The 21729-nt window shown below is 37.3% G+C and overlaps 1 protein-coding gene across 8 annotated transcripts in view; it reads left to right on the top strand.

Moving 5' to 3' along the window:
• RALGPS1 (Ral GEF with PH domain and SH3 binding motif 1) overlaps positions 1-21729 on the top strand; it is a 69857-nt gene that overhangs the window by 29918 nt on the left and 18210 nt on the right. For all 8 annotated transcript variants that reach the window (XR_005956501.1, XM_041483831.1, XM_041483834.1 and 5 more), the window contains exons 11-13: positions 5815-5952; positions 7590-7683; positions 16200-16267. Coding sequence is in view for 7 of the 8 variants with exons in the window: in XM_041483831.1 (XP_041339765.1) it covers positions 5815-5952; positions 7590-7683; positions 16200-16267 (300 nt within the window). In the remaining variant the exon portion in view is untranslated. The remainder of the gene's footprint in view (positions 1-5814; positions 5953-7589; positions 7684-16199; positions 16268-21729) is intronic.

Raw genomic sequence — 21729 nt, forward strand, 5'->3', positions numbered from 1 at the left:
ACCTTTCCTGTATGGCCTGTCATTCCTTCAACTTATTATTGTTATGTTAATTATTTTCTGTTTTAACTCAGAAGGTTATTCCTTTCTATTCTAAAGAGAGACCACCACTGACTGGAGTGGCCCTGTCAGTGCTAGTTAGGAGCATAGTCTGGATGCTTGGGGTTAAAGCAGCCCAAAGCTTTTCCAATGTACCAGTTTTATACTGAAAAAGCTGGAACAAGAAAGTGATAATTCTTTTAATTTTTGACCAGTTTAGCAATATTCCCATTAAACTTTCTTTCAACATGTGTATGATTCACACTCCTTCCTTCCCAAGGTGCTTTTTCAGCCTAGGATAGACAGAGCTGCTCAAGGGAGGGAAGCGGGAGCAGGAAGAGCGAAGGGAGTGGGTTGCCATGAGTGTTTGTCAGGGTATTAGAGTGGTTGTTTCCTGTCGTCGTTTCCTGATCAGTTTCTACAGTTCCTAACTGCTTGTAAGTGATTCTCTAGCTAGATTACTACTTGGGTGGAGTATCTAGTTCTCATTTAAAAATGAATAGTTTTAGATTCTTTGCTTTTGTAGGAAAATACTGGTTTCTGACTTGAAGTTATGCCCCGCAGCACCAAGGTTCTTGAAAAAAACTATTCCTGAGGATAAGGTTGTTGATTTAGGCCTATATTTATAAAGTATCCGTAACTACTTCTAAGCTCTTTAACATATAGTTTAGGTGCATTGATTTTAGGACACTTAAATAAATGCAGTTAAATACCTAAAATTTTTACTTGGTGAAGGAGCCTAGAGACTTCTCTTGTGGTGTATTTTTTAGTCATTAGTGTTCTCTTACAGTGTTCTCTTATATGTTATAAATAAAATACTTGAAAAATCAAAATTAGCCAAACTGTTTCTTTGACTGTCCTCTTTGCTGAACAAGAAACATATTTTTACACAGATCAACCTTTTGATTAAGTACTGAGTGTTTTTTTGTCTCCTAAAAGCTCTCTAAATAACCTGTAAGCTTTTGTGTATGGGTTGTTCCAAATAGCATATGACAAAGCTTATTTCTTCAACCTGTTGCAGTTTTGTCTACAGGGTAAAAGAGAAGCTGTGCTGACTTGATAAAGGGAGCTTTTATTTGGATGTGCCAGGTGTTTGTAGCATAACTGAATTGTTTGGATAACAACAGTTGTTTGCTCCTTTGGAAGGACTGAAGAGAAAAAACAGGATTTGCCTTTGTGTGCACATTCTGCTTGGACCAAATGGATGTACTTTTTCCCTGGATTTGTAATGCTGTGAAGTGCAGTTCACTGGTTTTTTTAAGAGGCTTTAGGCTGAGTGATGTGATTTGCAAAAGATTTCTTAGTTGATTTGTCCTTCATCCTGAGAATCTCGGTGATGAGCTTGTATTAAAGTCTATGATTAAAGAATAAAACACCCTGCTAGCAGAAAGGTTCTAGCATCCAGTTATTTCTGGCTGTGAAGTCTGACAGTTGTCTTCAGCAAGGTAATACAGTTGGCAAGGAGTGGTTTGAAAGACTTGGCTTTGAGAATGAATGAAAATACTATAAAACATCTGGTCATAGAAATTAACTTTGAGTCAGTGACCAGAATTTCAAGACAAGCAGAAAGAGATAAGAATATGCCAATCTTAAAAAGGTAAACTTTGAGAAATCAAACACTGTTTTTCCAGACAGGGTGCACTTCAATTGCCAGATTCATTTGCCACAAGACCTTTCAAACCCAAAAGTTAAAAAAGGAAAGGTCGTTTTGTAGGAATAGCAGGTAAAAGAAAAAATGGATAGATCCAGAGAAAAAACATTGTAAAGAAAAATTACCACCCAGACTTAAACCCAAAAGTGTTTATGTAAGATCTGTCTCAGGAAGTCCCTAACCACCACTTGCTGCTGACAGGAAGCAACATCTGGAAAACAGCTATTGTACCTTTGCATTTTTCCTGTAGTCTTTTTTGAAGCACTTTCTGCTTTCTGACATAGGATGGCGTATGTTTAAAAATGTTAAAATGCATCACTCTTAAAGTGTTTAATCTTCTGTAATGTATTTTTCCTGATTAATGGGAAAAGTATTAGGAAGTAGCTGGGTTTTGGGGGAAAATGAAAAAAAAAATTGACAGTATTCTGGAGAAAATCTGATTTGTTTAGGGGGAAAGCTTTGGTAGAAAGCTCCAGACAGCTTCAGAATTTTTTAGCCTGTTTCAGTGGATAACAAAATTATTTGCACCAGTCAGAGATGATTCACAGTACAGCTTCTTGAATGTAATTCCAGTTGAGTTCTTGGTAACATTTTCTTTCACAAACTGGTATCTTAGTTTGAAAGTTCCTTGGGTTTTGCTGCACTTATTGATCTGGTTTTCTATATTAGGCTTCATCTCTGTGACAAATGTGGGATGGTTAATTCTCAGGGTTGAATAGGGTGAGGTTACTCAGGAAAGACCGTGGGATCAACATCAAATTTTAATTTTGTTAGTTGAAGTTGCTGAGACAGATTGAACCAAAATAAAGTGCCCTCTCTAGCTCTACATTTTTATAAGGTAAATTTTGCTTATGTCACATGATAAAAGAGATTGCTTGAAGTACTTGCTTTATTCAGAGTTAGAATCAGGGTCCATATGTCTTGTACATACAGAGCCTTCCTGCTGCAGCAAATTAGTCCATGTAACTGCTGTACTCCAAACTCCCCTTCAGTAGTAGATATGGAGGAATAGACCAGCACATTTTTTTCAAACTTGTCATAGAACAGTAGAGTTGTGGCTTGAAGAGAACCCTGGACATTATCTGGCCTACCTTCTGTGGAAAGCAGGGCCATAAATTAGGTTACCCAGTGTCCAGTCAAGCCATATCTTGAGTATTTCCAGCAAGGGAAATTGCCATCCTCCTCTGGGAAACCTATTTCAATATTTAAGTGTATTCACAGAGAAGAAATTTGCTTATATGCAGACAGAATGCTCCCCATCACTTCTTGACCTGCTGCTATCACTCTGGAGAGTGGATTTCCATCTTCCCTGTGACTGCTCTGTGTGTACTGGAAGAGCAGTCAGGTTCCCTTCCTGCCCCTTCACTTCTCTAAGGTGAACAAACCCAATTCCTTTAGCCTTTTTTCATATGGCAAGCTTTCCAATCCTGTAATCACTTTGACAGTTGTCCATGGGACCATGTCATAAATGTGTAAAGTCTCTCTTGAGACATTTTATGATGAATACATTTCTGTGTGTTACAAATCACATGGTGTTGCCTTAACAAAGGTTTGTCTTCAGATTTTTTTAGAGTATTCCAAATCCTACCAAGGTTAACCAGTATATACATTTGGTTTTGTAGAAAATTTTTCCAGCCCTTAATCCTTGGAAAATATCCAGTCTTCTTGAAACCAGCAATACCACAAAACAGTTGGCTTTTTTGCCTATGAGCTAATCTCCTAACAATGGTGTCTTTGGTTTTACAAACTGCTGACTGTAGTAGTTTGGACTTTCTACCACATAGCTAATTGATAAGTTACTGTCCCTCTGTCTTCTGCTTTGTTTAGTGTGATACAACCACACTACTGTATGTAGGAAAATGCTTTCATAAATATAGTCGACTACAAATTGGAAATACATCCTTGCCTCTTCTGGTGCTCCTGTCAAACCAGTGGCACTATTCAATTTGTGAGGAGCAAAAATGGAAAATAATTACTTTCCATAGATTCTCTTCTGTTACGTGTGCCAGCTACCGCGTGTCTTGCAGACTCTGCTTCCTGTACTGAAGGAATGCTCTGTGCCCAGACATCTGTGTTACACAGCGGCATATGTGCATTCAGGGGCTGGGAATATCTTTAGAAGTGTACATGATTGTAAGTAGGGAACTAAATTGTTCATTAAAGCATTTAACTTTTTTTTTTTTTTACCTCCTTTTACAGCATGTGTTTGTGGTTTTCACAGTCATAGTACAATTTACCAAATAACTGTAATAGTTTATTATAGTACTTGATCAAAATGTTACCTCAGAATAATAAATTGAAATCCCCAGGTTTGTGTGAAATACTTCTCTATCAGCTAATTATTTTTTGTTGCAAAGTAGGGAATGTCTGACTGACAAAAATATCGTACATCAGCCGTTTCCTAGCTTACTTGCATTTGCAGAATTGCACAGACCCTTAACAGACCACTGTGCATGAAAGTATACATCAAGTATGCAGTAGTGGTGTGGTTTAACCACCTAATTTTTGTTAGCCCTACTATCTTTCAGTATAGTTTTATAATCATTATTAAAAAAAAATTTAAAAAAGTAAAAAATACACATTTGATAATGATGCAGGTTTTCTGTCTTTATCTGCACAGATGTTTTTTGTGATCAGTTTTGCAACAGTGTATATTTGTGAAACAATTTTAGGTGCTGTAAGTTTTGGATTACACCTCGTGCCTTCAAATTGTCATAAACCCCCCCAAATTCTGAATTGTAAAGAATAAATAGTGCTGCTCAGGTAAAAGAAATCTGTGGCAGAACAGAAAACTTTTTAACTTGCAGGAAAATACCTTAAAAAACTGATTTCTCTTTGTTTCTGTTACTGCTATTTAAAGTAATACCTGCTCAGCTTTTCTCATTAGTATAAATTTGTACATGTGGTTTACTTGACTGAAAGTGTTTTGTCTTTCATAGCATGTTATGTCAGTCTTTCATAACGAGGAACCAACTGCACACTGTAGTTGTTCATGAACATTTTAAAGCTTACATTCTCCAATTCAGGTTCTCCAGAACTGAGTGAAGCTGAATAGCCACTGATTTTTTGAGGGCTTGGGAGTATTTTTCTTGAGATCTCTTTGTTAGTACCCATCAACTCCAAAGTATGCTTATTATCTACCTCAGTGCTACTTTCTCAGAAGACTTGAGTATTGAATAAAGAAAATAATAGGAGAAGCTTAACTGTAAATCAAGACACAAGTATACAGACCTAAGTTTGCATCCTGCTGAACACTGCAGTTCTCCATAAATATTTTTTTCAGTAAAATTTAGCCTTGGAAATTGTTGTCTGGTGGATGGAGGACTCAAAATGCGCTAACCGGGTGGCATTGACTGCTACATTTGAAGTCCACTTTTTTGCCATATTCATGTTTTCCTGTCTTTAAACTGTTACTAATATTCTTTGTTTGAATTCTCCGGTAGAAGTTTAAAAGCTTGCTATTACAGGTTTGGAGTTTTTTTACCAACTTAAAAATTATTTGTCCCCTTTACACAGAGTGATTTTCATTAATAAATGTAGTCCTGGATTATTTGGCTGTGCTTTTCCTCAGCATGTGTTGTTACTTCCATGGGACCATAAACTAGTGAACACTGTTGTCTGCATACAATATCCAGCTGAAAAATTATTTCTGGGGACAATGGAGAAAAGTGAGTATCACTGGAAAATGATACTTGCCTGTGGAAGAAGCTGCCCATGAGCTCACTCTCTGGAAAATATCCCGGTGGCCTCACATCCTAGTTTTTTTCAGTGCACAGTAGCACAAATGTGAGCCAAAGTTTGAAAAGCTAGTGCTGTGTGTTTGCTTTGGCATGGGGCAGCCCTGAGGCTTTCCTTTGAGAAACGGGTCTTGAAGTCTTCTGCTGAAGGGAATAATTTTGTCATTCCTCTGTGCAAAATGAACTGATTCTTATCTATGCCTACTATCACATCATATATATAGAAGAGTTTAAAACATCACTGCCAAGATTAAAACAAAAATCATAAAACTTAATTTTACAGAGCACAGGGCAGATAAACAGCTTCTGGCTGCTATATTTATTAAAAATTATGCAACTGTTTCTGTTTGAAACACTAGATCAATTGGTTGATTGATTTGTTTGTTTCAGGAATTTATCTCTTGGATTTAATCTACATAGATTCTGCATATCCTGCTTCAGACAGCATAATGGAGAATGAACAGAGATCCAATCAAATGAACAATATTCTCCGAATAATAGCTGATCTGCAAGTATCCTGCAATTATGGTTGGTAAATTTTGTTATGCCTATCAAGTCTTAACTAAAATTTCTTTAGTGTGAAATTGTGGAAGCAGATTTTGAGACAACACGAGAAGCTAATGTTGGTAGAGTTGAACACTAGTAAGTGATGTAGCTTCCACTTCTGTGTAGCTTCAGTCTTACCAGTACATTGGGCAAATAAGCATGTATATGAAATTGTAAGAGCTATAACAGAGGTTGTGTAGAGTTTACTGTTACCTATGGGGTATAAAAGACTTACTTTCAAGTGACTTATATACTGTTTCCACCAGAGGCAATCAGAGAGAATTATCTTAACATCTTCCCTTTACTTTGCAGTAGATACGATGTCTAGAGTGTGGAATGTGTTCATTTGGTTATCATTTTATTGTTAGCATCCTGGTAAAATGAAATACAGATATTTCAGTCTACACTGCAGCTGTTCAATGTGCTAAGGTTTTGCACATATGTTGCTCCTGGATGAAGTCAGGAAAACGAGGGGTTGTTTCTTTTTCATAACATAATTTTACTCTAAAAATAATTTCTGCAGTTCTAGCCTGCTAGTGAAGCTGTATATCAAGAAACGTGCTGTTTTTGGTGTCTTAGGGAATACTCAGTGTACTCTTGGTGACTTTGCATGACTTTTCATTGCTTAAACTTGTAACAAGCTGAAAAGCCTTGAGTGCAGCTAAACAATAAAATTCAGAAAATTTAAAAGCTGCAGTTTTGGAGAGCTTGAAGAAAAAGGATTGTTAGATTGTGAAAAAAACAAGGTGAGATGTTAACTGTGTATGCTTAAGTGTGCAGCCCTTTTTTGTCAGCTTCGATATTTCGAAGTATTTAAAGGTAGGAACTAGGCATAATAACGTATGATTCTGAACAGCTAGATTATTCAGGTCTCATTTTCTTATTGCGAGTTTCATATTGTCTCTGAATACTTTGGATGACAAAGAAACCTCTTTATTTCATTGAGCCTTTCCTTTTTACAGTTTTGGTATCTTGCTGCAGTGCTATGCATTAACTTTGAGTCCTTTGTTGAAATTAAGATGAAAATTAAAATGCGGCCTTGAAACAATATTCTGGGATAATGGATGCCTTTAAAACAGTTACCAAAACTTAAGTTAGGTACTACAAGGCATGTTCCTGTCCATGCACCACGTGTCGAGAGGTTTTTCTGTCATTCTGAACTTAGTGTCTTTCATTCTTGATATTCAGCATTGTAATTATTAATTAGTTATTTAATAACTTTTAAGTCTCTTTAGTTCTTGGACATATGAGAACCACTAATACCTATAGCTACGAGCTTTGATTTTCCCCAGAACAATGAACGAAAAATTCAAGCAGTTTTGCAGCAGATAATTTTTTTCCACCTGTGAGATAGCACCTAATAAAATCCACCAGGTTTCATGATGATGAAATGCATCTGTGTTTTCTTTAACAACTGAAAGCATCACTTTTGCTCAGTCAAGTCTTTAACACCTTTTTAGAGTCAAAGTAGTATTTCTGCCCAGTTTATTTTTTAGGGAGGTTCAAATTCTGTTTCCATGAAGGTATCATAAGAACCAGAAAAAAACCCCTGAAAAAATTATAATTTTGGATGACGTAAATCTTAATGGTTTTTGTTTGTTTGTTTGAACACTCCACAGATCATCTCACAACACTTCCCCATGTGCAAAAGTATTTGAAGTCTGTCCGTTACATTGAAGAACTTCAGAAGTTTGTAGAAGATGACAATTACAAGTAAGTACTGCTCTTTTCTTCAGGCATTGGGAAATGTAACAGAAAGATTACTTAGTCATTAGTTTTGTTAAGAGCTGAGCAAAAAGCTCTTGGCTGAAGATGTTTTAGGGTGTTTCTGCTAAGTAAAATTCAGAATGACTGTCTTTCTTTGACTGTAAGCAAATTTACAAAGTGAAATACACTAGTGAAAAGTAACAGTTCAGTGTAGATGAAAATCTAGTCTTTATTCTATTACATGATGATTGTGTTCTGAGAATTTTGTTCAGTAACACTAAAGTCATCTCCAAGATGTCCAGGATTGACTCTACAGTATTATGAATAATACCTTGAGAACATATACCAATTTCAAGTTATTAGTTTTAATAAGTTAATACTTATGATTTGGGGGTTTAAGTTTTGACGGTTTAAGCGTATTAAAACAATGTTTACAAAAGACCTGGAGAAGAGTTAACCCACACAGAGGTTTGAAGCAGAGCACATTGGTCAATATGTGAATGTACTCTAGTTAAAAGAAGTGATAATCCTTGGCCAGTAATTCTGAGACAACTAGCAAATTAAGTCATAGACTAAGGAACCAAGGTTTTAAATAGCTCAACCAAGCTAGATGCAATGCTATACAATTAGCTATTGACAAATATTTAGGTGAGCAGAATTTGAAGTATTCAAAACAAACATATGTTCAGTCATACAATGCTAGTATAAAATATTTTAGCATATGTTTTAGAGAGCAGAGTTGGTAACGAACTTCCTTAAAACCAGTCTTGTTACCAGTTTTGTTAAATACTTCAGTTAAGAATTTTGTCTCAGAATTTATGTGTACTTAGACCGTGTGCTAATAAAGCAGTGATGGAAGGGTTCATTGAAGTAGAACGTGGTTTAGATATCACAAAGAAAGAATCTGATGACTAAAATGATAGTGCCACAAACCCCAGAATGTTATATAATTATTCTAACATTAGTTTATGGTGTTGATCTGTAGAAAGCTGTCACAAGTGAGCTACAGCCATGAAATGATTCATCCCTACTGCTTATCAAATATAGTGTTCCTATGAAAAAATAGAGTTGTTTATACTGCTTCAGAAGGAGCTGGTGAGAGCTTACATGGAGCATTGTGTGCAGTTCTGGCCATCTATGCTTGCATGCTTGAGGGTTTAAATAAATGACAGTGCAATCAGATGAATAAAATCTATCTTCTAACCCTAGATGTAAAGAACTAGGTTGGGCCTTAACCTGGGAAAGGAGAAGTTTAGGTAAGAGAATCACTATGTATAAACACAGCTGGAAGAAAATGGGGAGGCTAGAAAGAAATTTAAATGAAATTGTAATGATATCACAAGGATAAAACGCATAGAAAATTTTTAGAAGCTAAATGTTGAAATGTGGTTTGTAACTATCAGAGTAATGGAATTCTGGAACCTCTTCTTATTTGGAGTAGTGAGACAAATAATAAAATAATTTTAAGTTGAAACCTGATCAGTTAATGAAGTGGAGGCTACCATTTAGTGTTTGTGAAAAGAGAAGAGCATATTCAGTAATCAGAAGACTCTACATTACCGTGTGGAGTCATGTACACATGCATGTCAAGAGTGACTTGCACCAACCATTTACATTTTGCTGCAATTACTGCTGATGCTGCTGGCATACAGGTGCAGCCTCCTACTGAGATGGAAGAAAAGGTGTCATCATAACAGAGACAAAACAACCCATGTTTTAGCGTAACATGAGTCAGACAGTTTGTATTTTCAATTTTGAATAGAGCTGCAGTTGGTGGTAACTCCAGCTGCTCCTCTGAGCTCGGGCTCCAGCAGGGCGCATGCAGGACTATACCTTGACCAGATCTGTTGATAGGAATTCTTGTGATGAATTTGTGTGGAACTTTGCTTTCCCTGAGAGAGCAGTTCTAAAAGTAAAAGCATTCAGATAAGGTGTTCTTTTGGAACTTCTCAAAGTATTATCAGGGCATACTTCAAATAGAGATAAAATGTCTAAAATTTGTCCCCTTGCTTAGGCTACACTTCCGCAAAAGAAGCTGTGCACTGGGTCATTCACTTCAAAAAGAAGCTGAAAGAGCATTGGGTCATTCACTTCAAAAGCTTGTGCTTGGTGATGAGTTGAGATGTTTGTGCTTTTGTGTCTGGTTGATCACAGATACTAAGAATAGTGATTTTTCTCTAGGAAAATAATTTGGGAAAAAAAAAGAAAGTGTTTGTTGTTCTCATAGCAAAATGTATCTGCTCCATGGAATTGGAATTCCTGCCAGAGTGCTATGGCAGAATGTGTAAATTCTTACTAATTTCACACATGCTTCTGTGCTCCATTAAAATTGTGAAGACAGAAAAATTAAACTAAGTAGTCATTGGTAAAGGTGAAGGACTGTAGTTAGTAGAGACTACAACTCCTGGATTGGATTAAAGAAACTTCATATTGTTCAATTTGATTTTTAGATGGAGTTTTCTGATGATGCAACAGTGTTAACACCATGTATACAACAGCTTTCATGACCTGTACTATTTCAGAAAAAATGAATTAAACAAGTGTTTTCCACAAACATATGATACCATAACATGATATTTGTAAAAAGTTGAAGTAATTACATTTAAAATTTTAATATTACTGTAACTTTAGTAGCAATCTTGCTAATAATGCTTGAATGTATTTGATATATCTTAAAGTTCATTTAATCATTTTTAAAAAAAAACTAGTTATTTGTGAGATTAATTCAATCAAGTTTAGTGGTTTTCTTTCAGGCTTCACTGTGGCAAGGAAAAACTGGACTAAAGTCACAAAAGGTATTAAAAAGAGGGAAAGATTTGATTCTTACCACCACAGGAAATTTGCTACAGCTTATATACTTTGGAGAACTTTGATCTTTTTCTACCATGTTTGTTTCATCAGAATAAAACTGTAATTTTTAAAATAATTAATTTAATTAATTCATCAAAACTTGTCAGATCTACCCTTAAAGAAAACTTTCCTTCCTCTTCCATTTTTACACTGGGTAAGAAGTTTTTGGATTTTGTTTTGAGTGTTTGATTTCACATTTTCCTCTCAGTTTCCTTTTAGTTTCATAGCATTTTTTGGTCCCCTGCTAGAAGAAACTCTAAGCTTTAAAAATGCAGAGAGTACTAAGTTTTTAGAGTGGGTAAGAATCTCTTCTGTCTTTTTCTTTGCAGTGACTGCTCTTTTTGAGCCAGGGACAGCCTTAGTGCTCTCTGCAGAGAAGTGTGTGTCACCTTTGGCATGAAGAACAGAACTATCTCAGTACCAGGCTGTCAGGGAGAGACGCTTAGATAGTTGTCCTAAAACGTGTTGGCAGAATCCCAGCACGCGTTTGCCAAATGAGAACCTCAATTACACTGGAAAGGAAAATATGGCAGCCACTTTATATAAACAAAGCTTTTCTCTACAATTTTTTTGTGCCAGTCCAATTGCTTCCTTTCGGTTTGTACTTGTCAGCAAGTAGGAATGCTCCAGAAAACCCCTGACAATGATGTCATATCCTAAAAATAACGGATCTTTCTTGGTCAGCCCATATACTGTTTTCTGCAGAAGCTGCTCAGTTTTAACAGTGTGTAGCATTGTGGCGCAATGCTATATCCTCTCCTAACCAGACATACCTTGCAGCCATTCCTAGAAATTTTTTCCTGACCTTTTGGCATCGTTAGGTCAGGCCATGTATTCTCACAGTTGTTTTTTGAGTGAAACCAGTGTGAAGACTGTTATTTGTATTACACTATTATCAGTGTGGACAGGACAGGACAATCAGGCTGCTACCTGTGCCTGTGATTTGGTTCTTCAGTGCATATTAGCCAATATAGCAATAAGATGACTTACAGAAAAATCAGTTCAAATTTAGGTTCAGATAGGCAAGATGCTGTGGGGAAACATTCAAAAGAAATTGATCAGCAATTAAAAGGCTGTATTGATTCCTAGCAATGATGGTGCTATAGAAGTCCTAGCTGTACTCTGTTAGTTCCAGTCCTATGGGAACAGGTATTAAATGCCAGGTGCTTAGTACTTATAGTAAGTGTTAGTACTTAAATTAGTACTTGCAGCAGTGAACCTTGGTTGCAGTTTGTCTTCAGTAAGCCTCCCAGGCAGCTATATTCTCTGGATCTTTTCCACCAAGAATTGTGGTGAAAAGTGGGTGGAAGAAAACCTTCACTGTTAGTCTGAGATTCATTGTGATCCAGTGGCCGGACGGTTCAGTAGCTGTAATTGCGGCTTGACTGCCCCTTCCACAGGACACAAAATAGAATCACAGAAGCATGGAATCACTAAGGTTGGAAAAGAGCTCCAAGATCATCAAGTTCAACCTTTGACTGATCACCACCTTGCCAACTAGACTAGGTAAACTGAGTGCCACATCCAGTTGTTTCTTGAACAGTTCCAGGGATGATGATTTCACTACCTGCCTGTTCAGCCCTTTCCCAATGCTTGACAACCCCTTCTGTGGAGAAATTCTTCCTGATGTCCGTCCTGAACCTCCCCTGGCACAGTTTGAGGCTATTCCCTCTTGACCTGTTGCTGGTTGCCTGAGAGAAGAGGCTGACCCCCCAGCTGGCTGTACCCTCCAGTCAGGGAATTGCAGAGATGGTCCCCCTGTGCCTCTTTTTATCCAGGCCATGAGCTGCTCCTCAAATGTTTTATCCTTTAGGTCATTTCCCAGCTTTGCTGCCCTTCTCTGGGCATGCTCCAGTGCCTCAATGTCTTTCCTGCAGTAAGGTTCCCAGAGCTGAATCCAGTATTCGAGTTTTCGCCTCACCAGTACAGAGGGACAATCACTTCTCTAGACCTGCTGGCCATAGTACTTTTGATACAGGCCAGGATGCCATTGGCCTTCTTGCCCCTATACCTGGGCATACGTGAGCTTATGCTCAGCTGTTGTTGATCAGCATCCCTAGGTCCCTTTCTCCTGGAGCACTCTCCAGCCACTCTTTACCGTCCTGTAGCAATGGATGGGGTTGTTGTAACTGAATTGCAGGAGCCAGCATTTCGTCTTGTTGAACCTCACATCATTGATCTCAGCCCATCAATCCAGCCTGTCCAGTCCTTCTGCAGAGCATTGATGCCTCCAGCACATCAACACTCCCACCCAGCTTACTGTCATCCATGAACTTACCGAGAGTGCACTCGATCTTCTTGTCCAGATCATCAACAATGATATTAAATAGGGCTGTGCCCAAGACTGAGCCATGGGGAACCCCATTAAGGACTGGCCCCAACTGGATGTGGCACCATTCCCCACCACTCTCTGGTCCCAGTCATCCAACCAGGTGTTTCCCAGTGAAGAGTCCACTTGTCCAAGCCATGGGCTGCAGCCTCTCCAGGAGAATATTGGGGGATACTTGGGGACGGTATCCTTCCAGCAGAAGGTCCCAGCAACCTACTGTTGCTTGACCTACTGTCAGAGGACCTCCTGTTTAAATGCTAGACTGGCAGCCCAGAATGTCCCAGATATGCCGGACCCATCTTGTTGGGTACGCAAATAATGGTCAGAAATGCCCTAAGGGACAGCTTTGAGGACTGCACTGCTTTGGTGCAACTAACATCATCCTTGTTTCAGCAAAGATTAATAAATTTTGTTCAGCCTCCTCATGGAGCAGCTAAACTTCCGTGAAAGATTATTCTTTGTCTTCATTCACTTGCTTGATACAAGAAAAATTGAGTTACAGTGCCTGTACTGTCCTAGCAGTAGTTCCATCCTGTACTGGAGAGCAGACTCCCATGAGAAAGAACTATGTTCAAGACTGACTTCCTGTTTTATTTTCTGCATTATGTTAGGTTCCTCTTTTCCTGCTTGCTAGGAAGGTTACTCTAAAATGAGCTGTATGGTCCAGTAGCAAAGTGTTATTTAAAACTAGGTTGAAATAGAAGTCCGTCCATCTTACTTTCCAGAGCATACCTGCCCTAACATGTTCAGAAAATATTTTGAGTATCAGGCTTAAAAAAAACCAGAAATTGTTCAGCCATTTTGCTACAATCCAAGAACAAAGCCTTCACGTACTCTTCCTGTGCCTGTTCCTGTAGAAGCTTTGTCTTAATTTCCGATGGTGGGTTGGTATTTGTTAATTCAGCGAATCCCTATGCTGATTTTTTTCCCTAGAGATTTTACTTTCAATTTTTGTTTGACCTTAGGTTATTAATACTAACTCCTCAGTTTTGAAGCTTCAGTATCTTGTGGACAGTTTCTGAGGCTGATATCTAGGATTTATCCTGATGTGTCTCTTAGCTGAACTCTTGCAGTATAAATTTGGAATGTTGAAATTTCATATGTCGACATTTAGACCATGCACTAAAACTAGGCTTCCTTACCATGGTAAAACAAAGATTTGTTTTTTGAAAAGGTTTCCTGAAACAAAAAATAAATCCTAACAGTACTGTGATATTGGATGAATATAGTGACTTCCGAGATGAATTTCTGATGATACGCGGGGGCAAACACAAAACTGAGTGTCTTTATGCCTTATGAGTGGTTTGTTAGGCATGCTGGAACCAAGGTAGTTTTTTACTTAAAGTGATGCTAGTGATTGACATTGAACATTCAGCTGTGAGAATGTCGTTAGGTGTATGAGGATATGGATGATGCGTGTTGGTGGTAAGCACATCAGGTCTCAAGGTATGCACTGATCTATTGAAAGTATCACACTAAGCCTCTCAGGAGCCACAGATTCTGGCTCAGAAGTCCTCTTTGGGAAACATTGAGCATGTGTGTGCATGTGTGGAACTTGTGCTGCTCAATGGAAAATGGAATGTCAGAGGAATTGCAAAATTTCATTTGGGTGGTTGAAAATAGATAAATTGCATTCTAGTTTTTCTGGAAACATTGCAGAATTCTGGCATCATGGAAGTCAGAGACTTAGAAAGGGCTAAGATTCAGAGTACAGTTTAACACAACCAAACAGATAACCAGCATTATCTAACTTCACATATTCTGGGGAGATGACCAGTGGAGAGTGATGTACTCTCATTTGATAGCACTGAAGACTCATTTGTTGCTCTGTCAGTAAATTTCTAAGTGCAGCACACAACACGCGTGCTTTCTAGGAGGTGTAATCATAGCATAGCTCTTCCTAAAACCTTGTTAAAAGCATAAAGATGTTAGGCTTTTCTTCCTGCTGTTATGTTCCTCTTTTCTTCCTCACAAGAATAATTTTAGACAGAAAGAGAGAGAAATAGTGTAGTGCAAGTAGTTGCATGGAAGTTGATCTCACTTGCTTTTGTCACTAAAGAAGGTGTAAGAATGCACTTGCCTTAAATCTTCATTAAGAACTTAATTATTTTGCCTTTTTTCCATACTGAAAGAAATTTCCGTGTGATCAACATTTGAATCGTGCACTGACTTGTATTATTGTAACTCTAGGAGAGTTATGTTACTGCTTCCTGGTTGCAGAAATCAAGTGGACAGAAAGAAAAGTAGTCTGGAATGGAATGATTCATTACCTACTTGAAATACATTACTTTTGGGTAGTTAAAAGTACTGTCAGAAGAATAGAAATTCGAAAACATGAAAAGGACCATGGCTTTGTTAACTGACTTCACACTAAAATGTAATTGACAATGTTGGAATACTGTAGAGAAGGAACTGAAAGATAAAGAGTAATAAGGCAATGGCTGAGCCATACGTGGTATTTTGAAATGCTGTCATAGGTTTCTCCCTCCACCCTGTTGCATGTTTTTATCTGAAGTCAGAAAGCCTTTCCTTGGGGTGCACAGCAGGGTGCTGCAGCTGGAAACTTTCCAGCTTTTGTGTGTGTTCACTGCTGGGCAATGACAGCAGTTATTTCCTTTGGATTTATGCCTATTCCATTAAAATTTACTTAACATTGTAGTCCTTCATACCTTTTTGTTAGACTGGTACAGAGCAAAGGACCCGAGAATGTCAAGTTAAGATTGCCTAAACATGAGAAATGGCAGAAGTGATGTGCATTGGGACATTGAGATTTGTTGGAGGGCTGAGAGCACAGGAGTGAGTGAGTACATAATAAAACACATGGAGTGAGGCAGTGTGGCATATAATACTTTCTTCTAATTACTTTATTATTAAGTGTTGGTCACTTTGCCCTATTAAGCTTCTTTTCTATAAGTCACAGTAACAAAATAGCTATTTCTGTGTGCACATTTTGACATGGTAACAGTAAATTTGCTTTCATGTTTAGAGGGAATAAAATGTTAGGTTTGTATCTAAATTACTAACTTTTTTAGTTTGGTTTTTTTTTTTTTTTTCCCCAAGGCGAAAGACTGGATTACATTTTTGAATTGAGAGGGAGGATTAAATAATGATTTCTCTTTCTGCTTTCATAGACTTCCCTCAGAGTTTCTTTCTTGGTTCTGACAGGTAGTGATTTACTTCAATAAAATAATTGTTTTGTTACATCATAGAATAAATAACTACACTTCCAAGAAAGTAAAATTCCTAGTTAGCACTGCCAAAATAATTACTTCTTCAATTTCTTTCAACTTTTATTGAGAATTTTTTTTTTTTTGTTAATTTCTCTAAAAACTTGTTTTTCCAGATTATCTTTAAGAATTGAGCCAGGTAACAGCTCTCCTCGACTGGTTTCCTCCAAAGAAGATCTTGCAGGTATAAAACATCATTTGAAAATTTGAGTAAGGAAATATTTTTAATTACAGAAATCCTATACTGTAGTATATGGGAAAACCCAGAGGTACATCAGTAGCATGAATCAACAAGAAAGATTGCTGACTTATACAAAAGCAGTTCCAGTTCAAGGGACGTCACAGAGTGTTTGCTAGTGTTAGAACAGGTGTCAGATTATGGGATTTTTTTACAATGCTTGCGTTTTCATCATTATTTAATGAGTGAAGAAAAAAGAGCCTTCTTGCAGTACAAAAAAAAAAAACAAAACAACAATGCAGTGAATAACACAGGAAATTCTTCCTTCAGGTCTCTGTGTGATCACATACATTTGAGACAATTTCATTGTGGACAGCAAGAGGACAAAAGATTTGTAGCAACAGTAGCTTCTAGCAACATCTGAAAAACTAGAGTACCATCCATAAGTTGACAAATGCTAATCTGCTGTTTATTGCTATGACCAGACTAAACAAACATCAGGCTATGTGAAATGTACTTCCTGCTATATGAGCCATTATCTCAAAAGCTGTTCTGTTTTCATCTCTCGAACCTGAATGGCCAATTTTCTGTCTCATTATGTAAAACCATGTGTGAATGTAAAAACCCCAAGGAGTCCAGACCACATCTGACATTAATTGGCATTCAAAATGTCTTTTTTTCTCACCAATGAAAGGCACAGTAACTGAGAGAAAGAAAAAGGAAGATGCTAAATACAAAACGAAGAAAAATTCCGTGTGTTTTTCCTCTGCCTCCCAGCTCTTCATGTTGGCTGCTGTCAAATGACCAGTTGTTCATAGGGAACCTCTTGTTTGTCCTTGTTTTGTGATTGCTATTTCCAGAGTCAGATAAACATTTGACCTGGTCATCAGTTTCTTTAGGAAGGTGCTTTTCCTTTCCCTGCTTAATGCTCAGTATTATTAATTGCTGCATAAAGGAATAGTTCACAGGATATTTTGGTTTGTTAGAAGTTCAAAAATAGCTCGTAATGAACACTTTGTTCATACAGAAATGGATTTGGAAGTTAACTTCCCCACAGGAGCCATCACAGTGTTGTTCTCTGTATCTGTGTCTGGAAAGGTGTTGATAAGTTACCAGGCTTCTGCTAAGCAGTGGCCACTGCATTAAGGCTATCTCTCCAAACCCAACCCCCTGCCAAAAAGGCCAATGGGCTGGGATGGGCAAGAGGCTGGGAGGGTACATAGCCAGGACAGCTGATTTAAGCTGCCCAAAGAGATATTCTGTACTATATGATACACTCATCAATAAAAGCTAAGAGAAAGGGGGTAGTGAGGCTGTTATTATTAAGGTGTTTTTCTTCCTAAGCATGTGCTACAATGCTTGGGTTAGGCCGTAGCTTCTTATTGCCCACTGATGGGAAGTAGATGATAAATTTTTCTTTTGATTTCTTTTGCTTCTGTACACAGTTGTTGCTTTTTAAAACTAATTTGCCTTTATCTCAGCCCATAAAGGTTTTGTATCGTATTTTCTTCACCTTGTCCTGTGAAGGATGGGGAGTACTGACAGCCCATGAAAGTCAACCCACCACATCATTCCTCATTTTCTTCTGCTTTTGTGAGGATTTGATTTTTCATACTAAAGACTTGAAACGAAGTCATTGCCTCTCATTTGATTACATCTTTCTTACACATATAAACCAGAGAAATAAACTCTTTGTTTTCTGGCTTTTACTTTGTATTACTCACGTCTGCATGCTCAACTCTTGAACTTTGATGTTGAAGCACTTCATTTGTATGATTATGGAATATAATTTCAGTCGTAGCAGCATGGCATATGATCATCACCAGTACTCTGTAAGTCTTAATCAAGGGCTGAGACCTTATTAGAACTCTAATGGAAGGCAATTAAAAATGCAGTTCCTAAGCTGGAAACGAAAATTTTGAACTTGTCTGATCTAGGCAAGGAATACAGCATGATACTGCAGTGAGCTCAGCTGGAGTCCACAAAAAATGATTGGGACAATGTTCAGTAGTACCTACTTCATTGAATATGTGATCCTATAGTATCTGGTAGTATTAGGAGAGGGTGAATTTTCCCTTCTGAATCTGCAGTGGCCTTCAGTGCTATGTAAGGTTGCTTTACTCAGAGTGAAAATTAATGTGATGAGTAGAAACCAAGTGCTGAGTCATTCCTATTGCTCTATTATTCTGTTAGCATTTCCTTCGAAAGCTTGACCCTTTTGTGGACTGCTCTATTTATTTCTTGCTCAGCTAGAGAATTCTCACTGCCAGTTAGACAATGAATGCCATCAACATTTTGTAATACCCACGGGAATTTTTCAGTGAGCTGCACCTGTGTGGCTGGAAAAATGCTACTAAATGGAATCCAGTACATTTTACTGGAAATAAGTTTTACTGAAAACTTTATTCCTGGAGAAGGTTTATTAGTTAGCATGAATTCAGACAGAAATCTAAGCATGAAGGCAATAATTTATTGTTTATTTCACAACATTAATAAATAGGAGTATTGCCGTATGTTAGTTTTGGATAATTCTGAACAAAAATACTCAAATATTAGTAATGAGATATTTGAACATCGAGAATTAAAAGTAGCACATTTACAAGTATTGCTCTCAATTTTATTTGGATTCAAATTACACCTTGAAATTGATTCCACTTTGGACATTGTATACCAGTAAGTATACAATACTTACCAAAGTAAGTCCTTTGCAGGCGGTAAGCTACAATGATAATAGATGATCTCAAAATACTTTGGGCAGTAGTTTAATGTTCTAGGTAATGGTTTAAGGCATAGGAGTCTGATAATAGTGATTTAAAGTTAAAAGTTCTTAGCCCATAAGGCCAGTCATCAGTTCAGTTGTCCCGATAGTACAAAGGTTATTACATTACTAATAGCAGTAAGTTTAGTTGAGTTTTGCCTGTGACATGCTGCCTCCTTAGAGATCAGCATGTGTTTCCTAAGACACAAAAAAGTTCAATGTCATTGGTAATAATTCCAAAGCCTATAATTGGATTAAGTGCAGGGAATAGTGTCATCTTTGTGTTTTAAAATATAATTGCATGTATTGATGACGGAAATGGATTTTACTTGCCAGCACTGTGAATTTATCTTCTACCCAGTTTTCTCTCTTTCAAAAAAATATTAACAGTTTACTGTAGCCAGAGACATTGTGGGTTTCCTTTTTCCCCTTGAAATATCTTTATGAGTGTGAGGCTCAATAAAAACAGTTAAGTTCTGCAGCATTTCTATTTGCAAAGTGCTGGAGAAAACCATGTGTCCATTTTCCACTTCTTTTGCCAACTAGTTTTCCAGTAAATTCAAACAGGAGGCAGGCATCTGATTAAAGTGACTGTCTCACAACAAGCTATGTTTTGTATATTAGTGGCTAAGAGGGTCTCATTTAATTACCAAATGCATATATAATTGTGAATAGTGCTTTCACAGGAAGATTTAATGTCTTCCATAATGCTGCAGAGATTCTTGTCCCTCGCAAGTATAATTTAAGAAGGAGCTTTAAGCAGTTCAGTTGAATGCTTTTGGGAGCCGTGTGATTCACACAACTTCCTTGGCAGCAGCTTAAGTCTGTTCATTCTGCCTTGCTGTGGTTTGAGAGAGAGAGAGAGAGAATGTAGCTGGCGAGCTTATAGCATGCTAACTGTTCACAGTTTCTCGTTGAATTAGCTGTAAAAGACATCTCTGTTCCTGCAGTGTTAGCTGAAAGGTGCTTGTCATTTATGGTAGGGCTGCTAGGTTGTTTTGGAAGGTATAACTCAATAAATTTTCCCAGAACAAAGGAAAAGATTTAATGCAATATATGGTAAATGTAACCCTTCTAAGCAACTGACGTTCCTCAGAATTTGCACACCAAGTGTAGCTCAGTAGAGAAATGTTCTGTTATGCATACTCTTTCTCATCATGTTATTTGGAAAAGTTCAGTGTGCAGTGCTAAGCAGAACATAAAAAGTGGTTACTCATTCACTGGAATATAGCATATTTGCTCTGTCTTGAAAAACAATATAAAGAGTTAAAATAATGGTAAAATAATTACCATATCCAGAAAATTATATCTAATACTAAGTGACTCAAAGACTGGTCTTAACAATTCTGTGATTTTTAATTAACCCGTTCATTAAAATTAACACCTAGCATTAAATTCTAGCAACAGACAGGCCTCTGCTGTGGGTAGCCCTTATTTTGGGGGATTTGTTATGCAGTAGTCAGAGATGGACCTTCACCTCTCCTTTTGGTTTTTTTTTTTCCTTTTTGTTTTTTCCCCCAAGTAGGTCTTGGTGTAATTCTTGAGGGGAAAATAATTAGACCAGAGGTTTTCTGTTACCATCATACCAGGAACGTGGAATAATTAATCTGAAACAGGTATATTCTCTTCTTTGTTACCGGGGTAAAATTCAACCCATATTGCCAAGTCCATTCAGCTTTGAGAGCTAGCTCATAATAAACTTAGAGTATATGTTTTAATTAATTAGAAGAGGTCAATTATTGGATGTAGAATATGTGATATATAGGAGTTGAAAATCTAGAAACAGAAGGAAGAAAGACTGGGGATGTTTGCACATTTGTAACCCTCTGAACTTACTGTACTACATTAGTGATATCTCTACTGCAGTTACAGCATTTTATAATAAAAAACCCCCACACTATCATTTTCCATGTAAACACTGAGTTTGACATTTAGTTTTGCCATTTGTTTTACTGGTTGCTTTGGCAACTAATAAATAGTTTGTGCTAAGTGCTTTAGCAGCCAGTCATTCTGTGGAAATGAGGATTGTCTAATCCTTGTGCAAATTCTTGGTCATTGCTTCATGTGCACCATGTCTGCTTTTCTTACGCAGGACTTAGGGTAGAAATGGAAGAACTAAGTTTTCTTCACATAAATTTACAGACTGTCCAGAAAACTTTACTCTTTGGTTTACGTTCTCTTCCTGTGTGATACTTTCCTGAGAAACTTTTACAACTCACTGGAGTATTTTTGAAACAAATCAATACCAGACAAATCTGTGGATTCACGTTATCAACCACTAAATCCAGCTGGAATTAGTGTACTGTGGGTTTTTTCTCAACATACCAAAGCTTCACAAGCATTGTAGAAGAATATTCTGTCAAAACAAATATGAATGTTCCATGGAGAGAATGATTGTGCTCAGTTTTTAACTTCCTCACTTTCTATTACTTTCTGTGACTTCCTTACCAAACAAGTCTAATGTCGTAGTTCATTGATGCTTATTTTAACTACCAAGCTATTATCCTGAGGAATGTTACAAATATAGACCAGCCAGAGGACAAAGGGCTTTTCTGCCTTGTTTTTGGAGGTTTAGTTGGTTTTGGTCTTTTGTTTTTGACTTTTTTTTCACAGCAGTCACCTGAAGTAGTTTCTGTAAAAACTTGTTGGCTTTTTTTTTTTTTTTTTTTTTTTTTTTTTGTTTTTTTTTTATTTTTTTTGGTTAACACCA

This window comes from Pyrgilauda ruficollis, unplaced genomic scaffold (assembly GCF_017590135.1).
Source record: "Pyrgilauda ruficollis isolate IOZ18807 unplaced genomic scaffold, ASM1759013v1 scaffold62, whole genome shotgun sequence".
In the NCBI taxonomy this organism is placed as follows: Eukaryota; Metazoa; Chordata; class Aves; order Passeriformes; family Passeridae; genus Pyrgilauda; species Pyrgilauda ruficollis.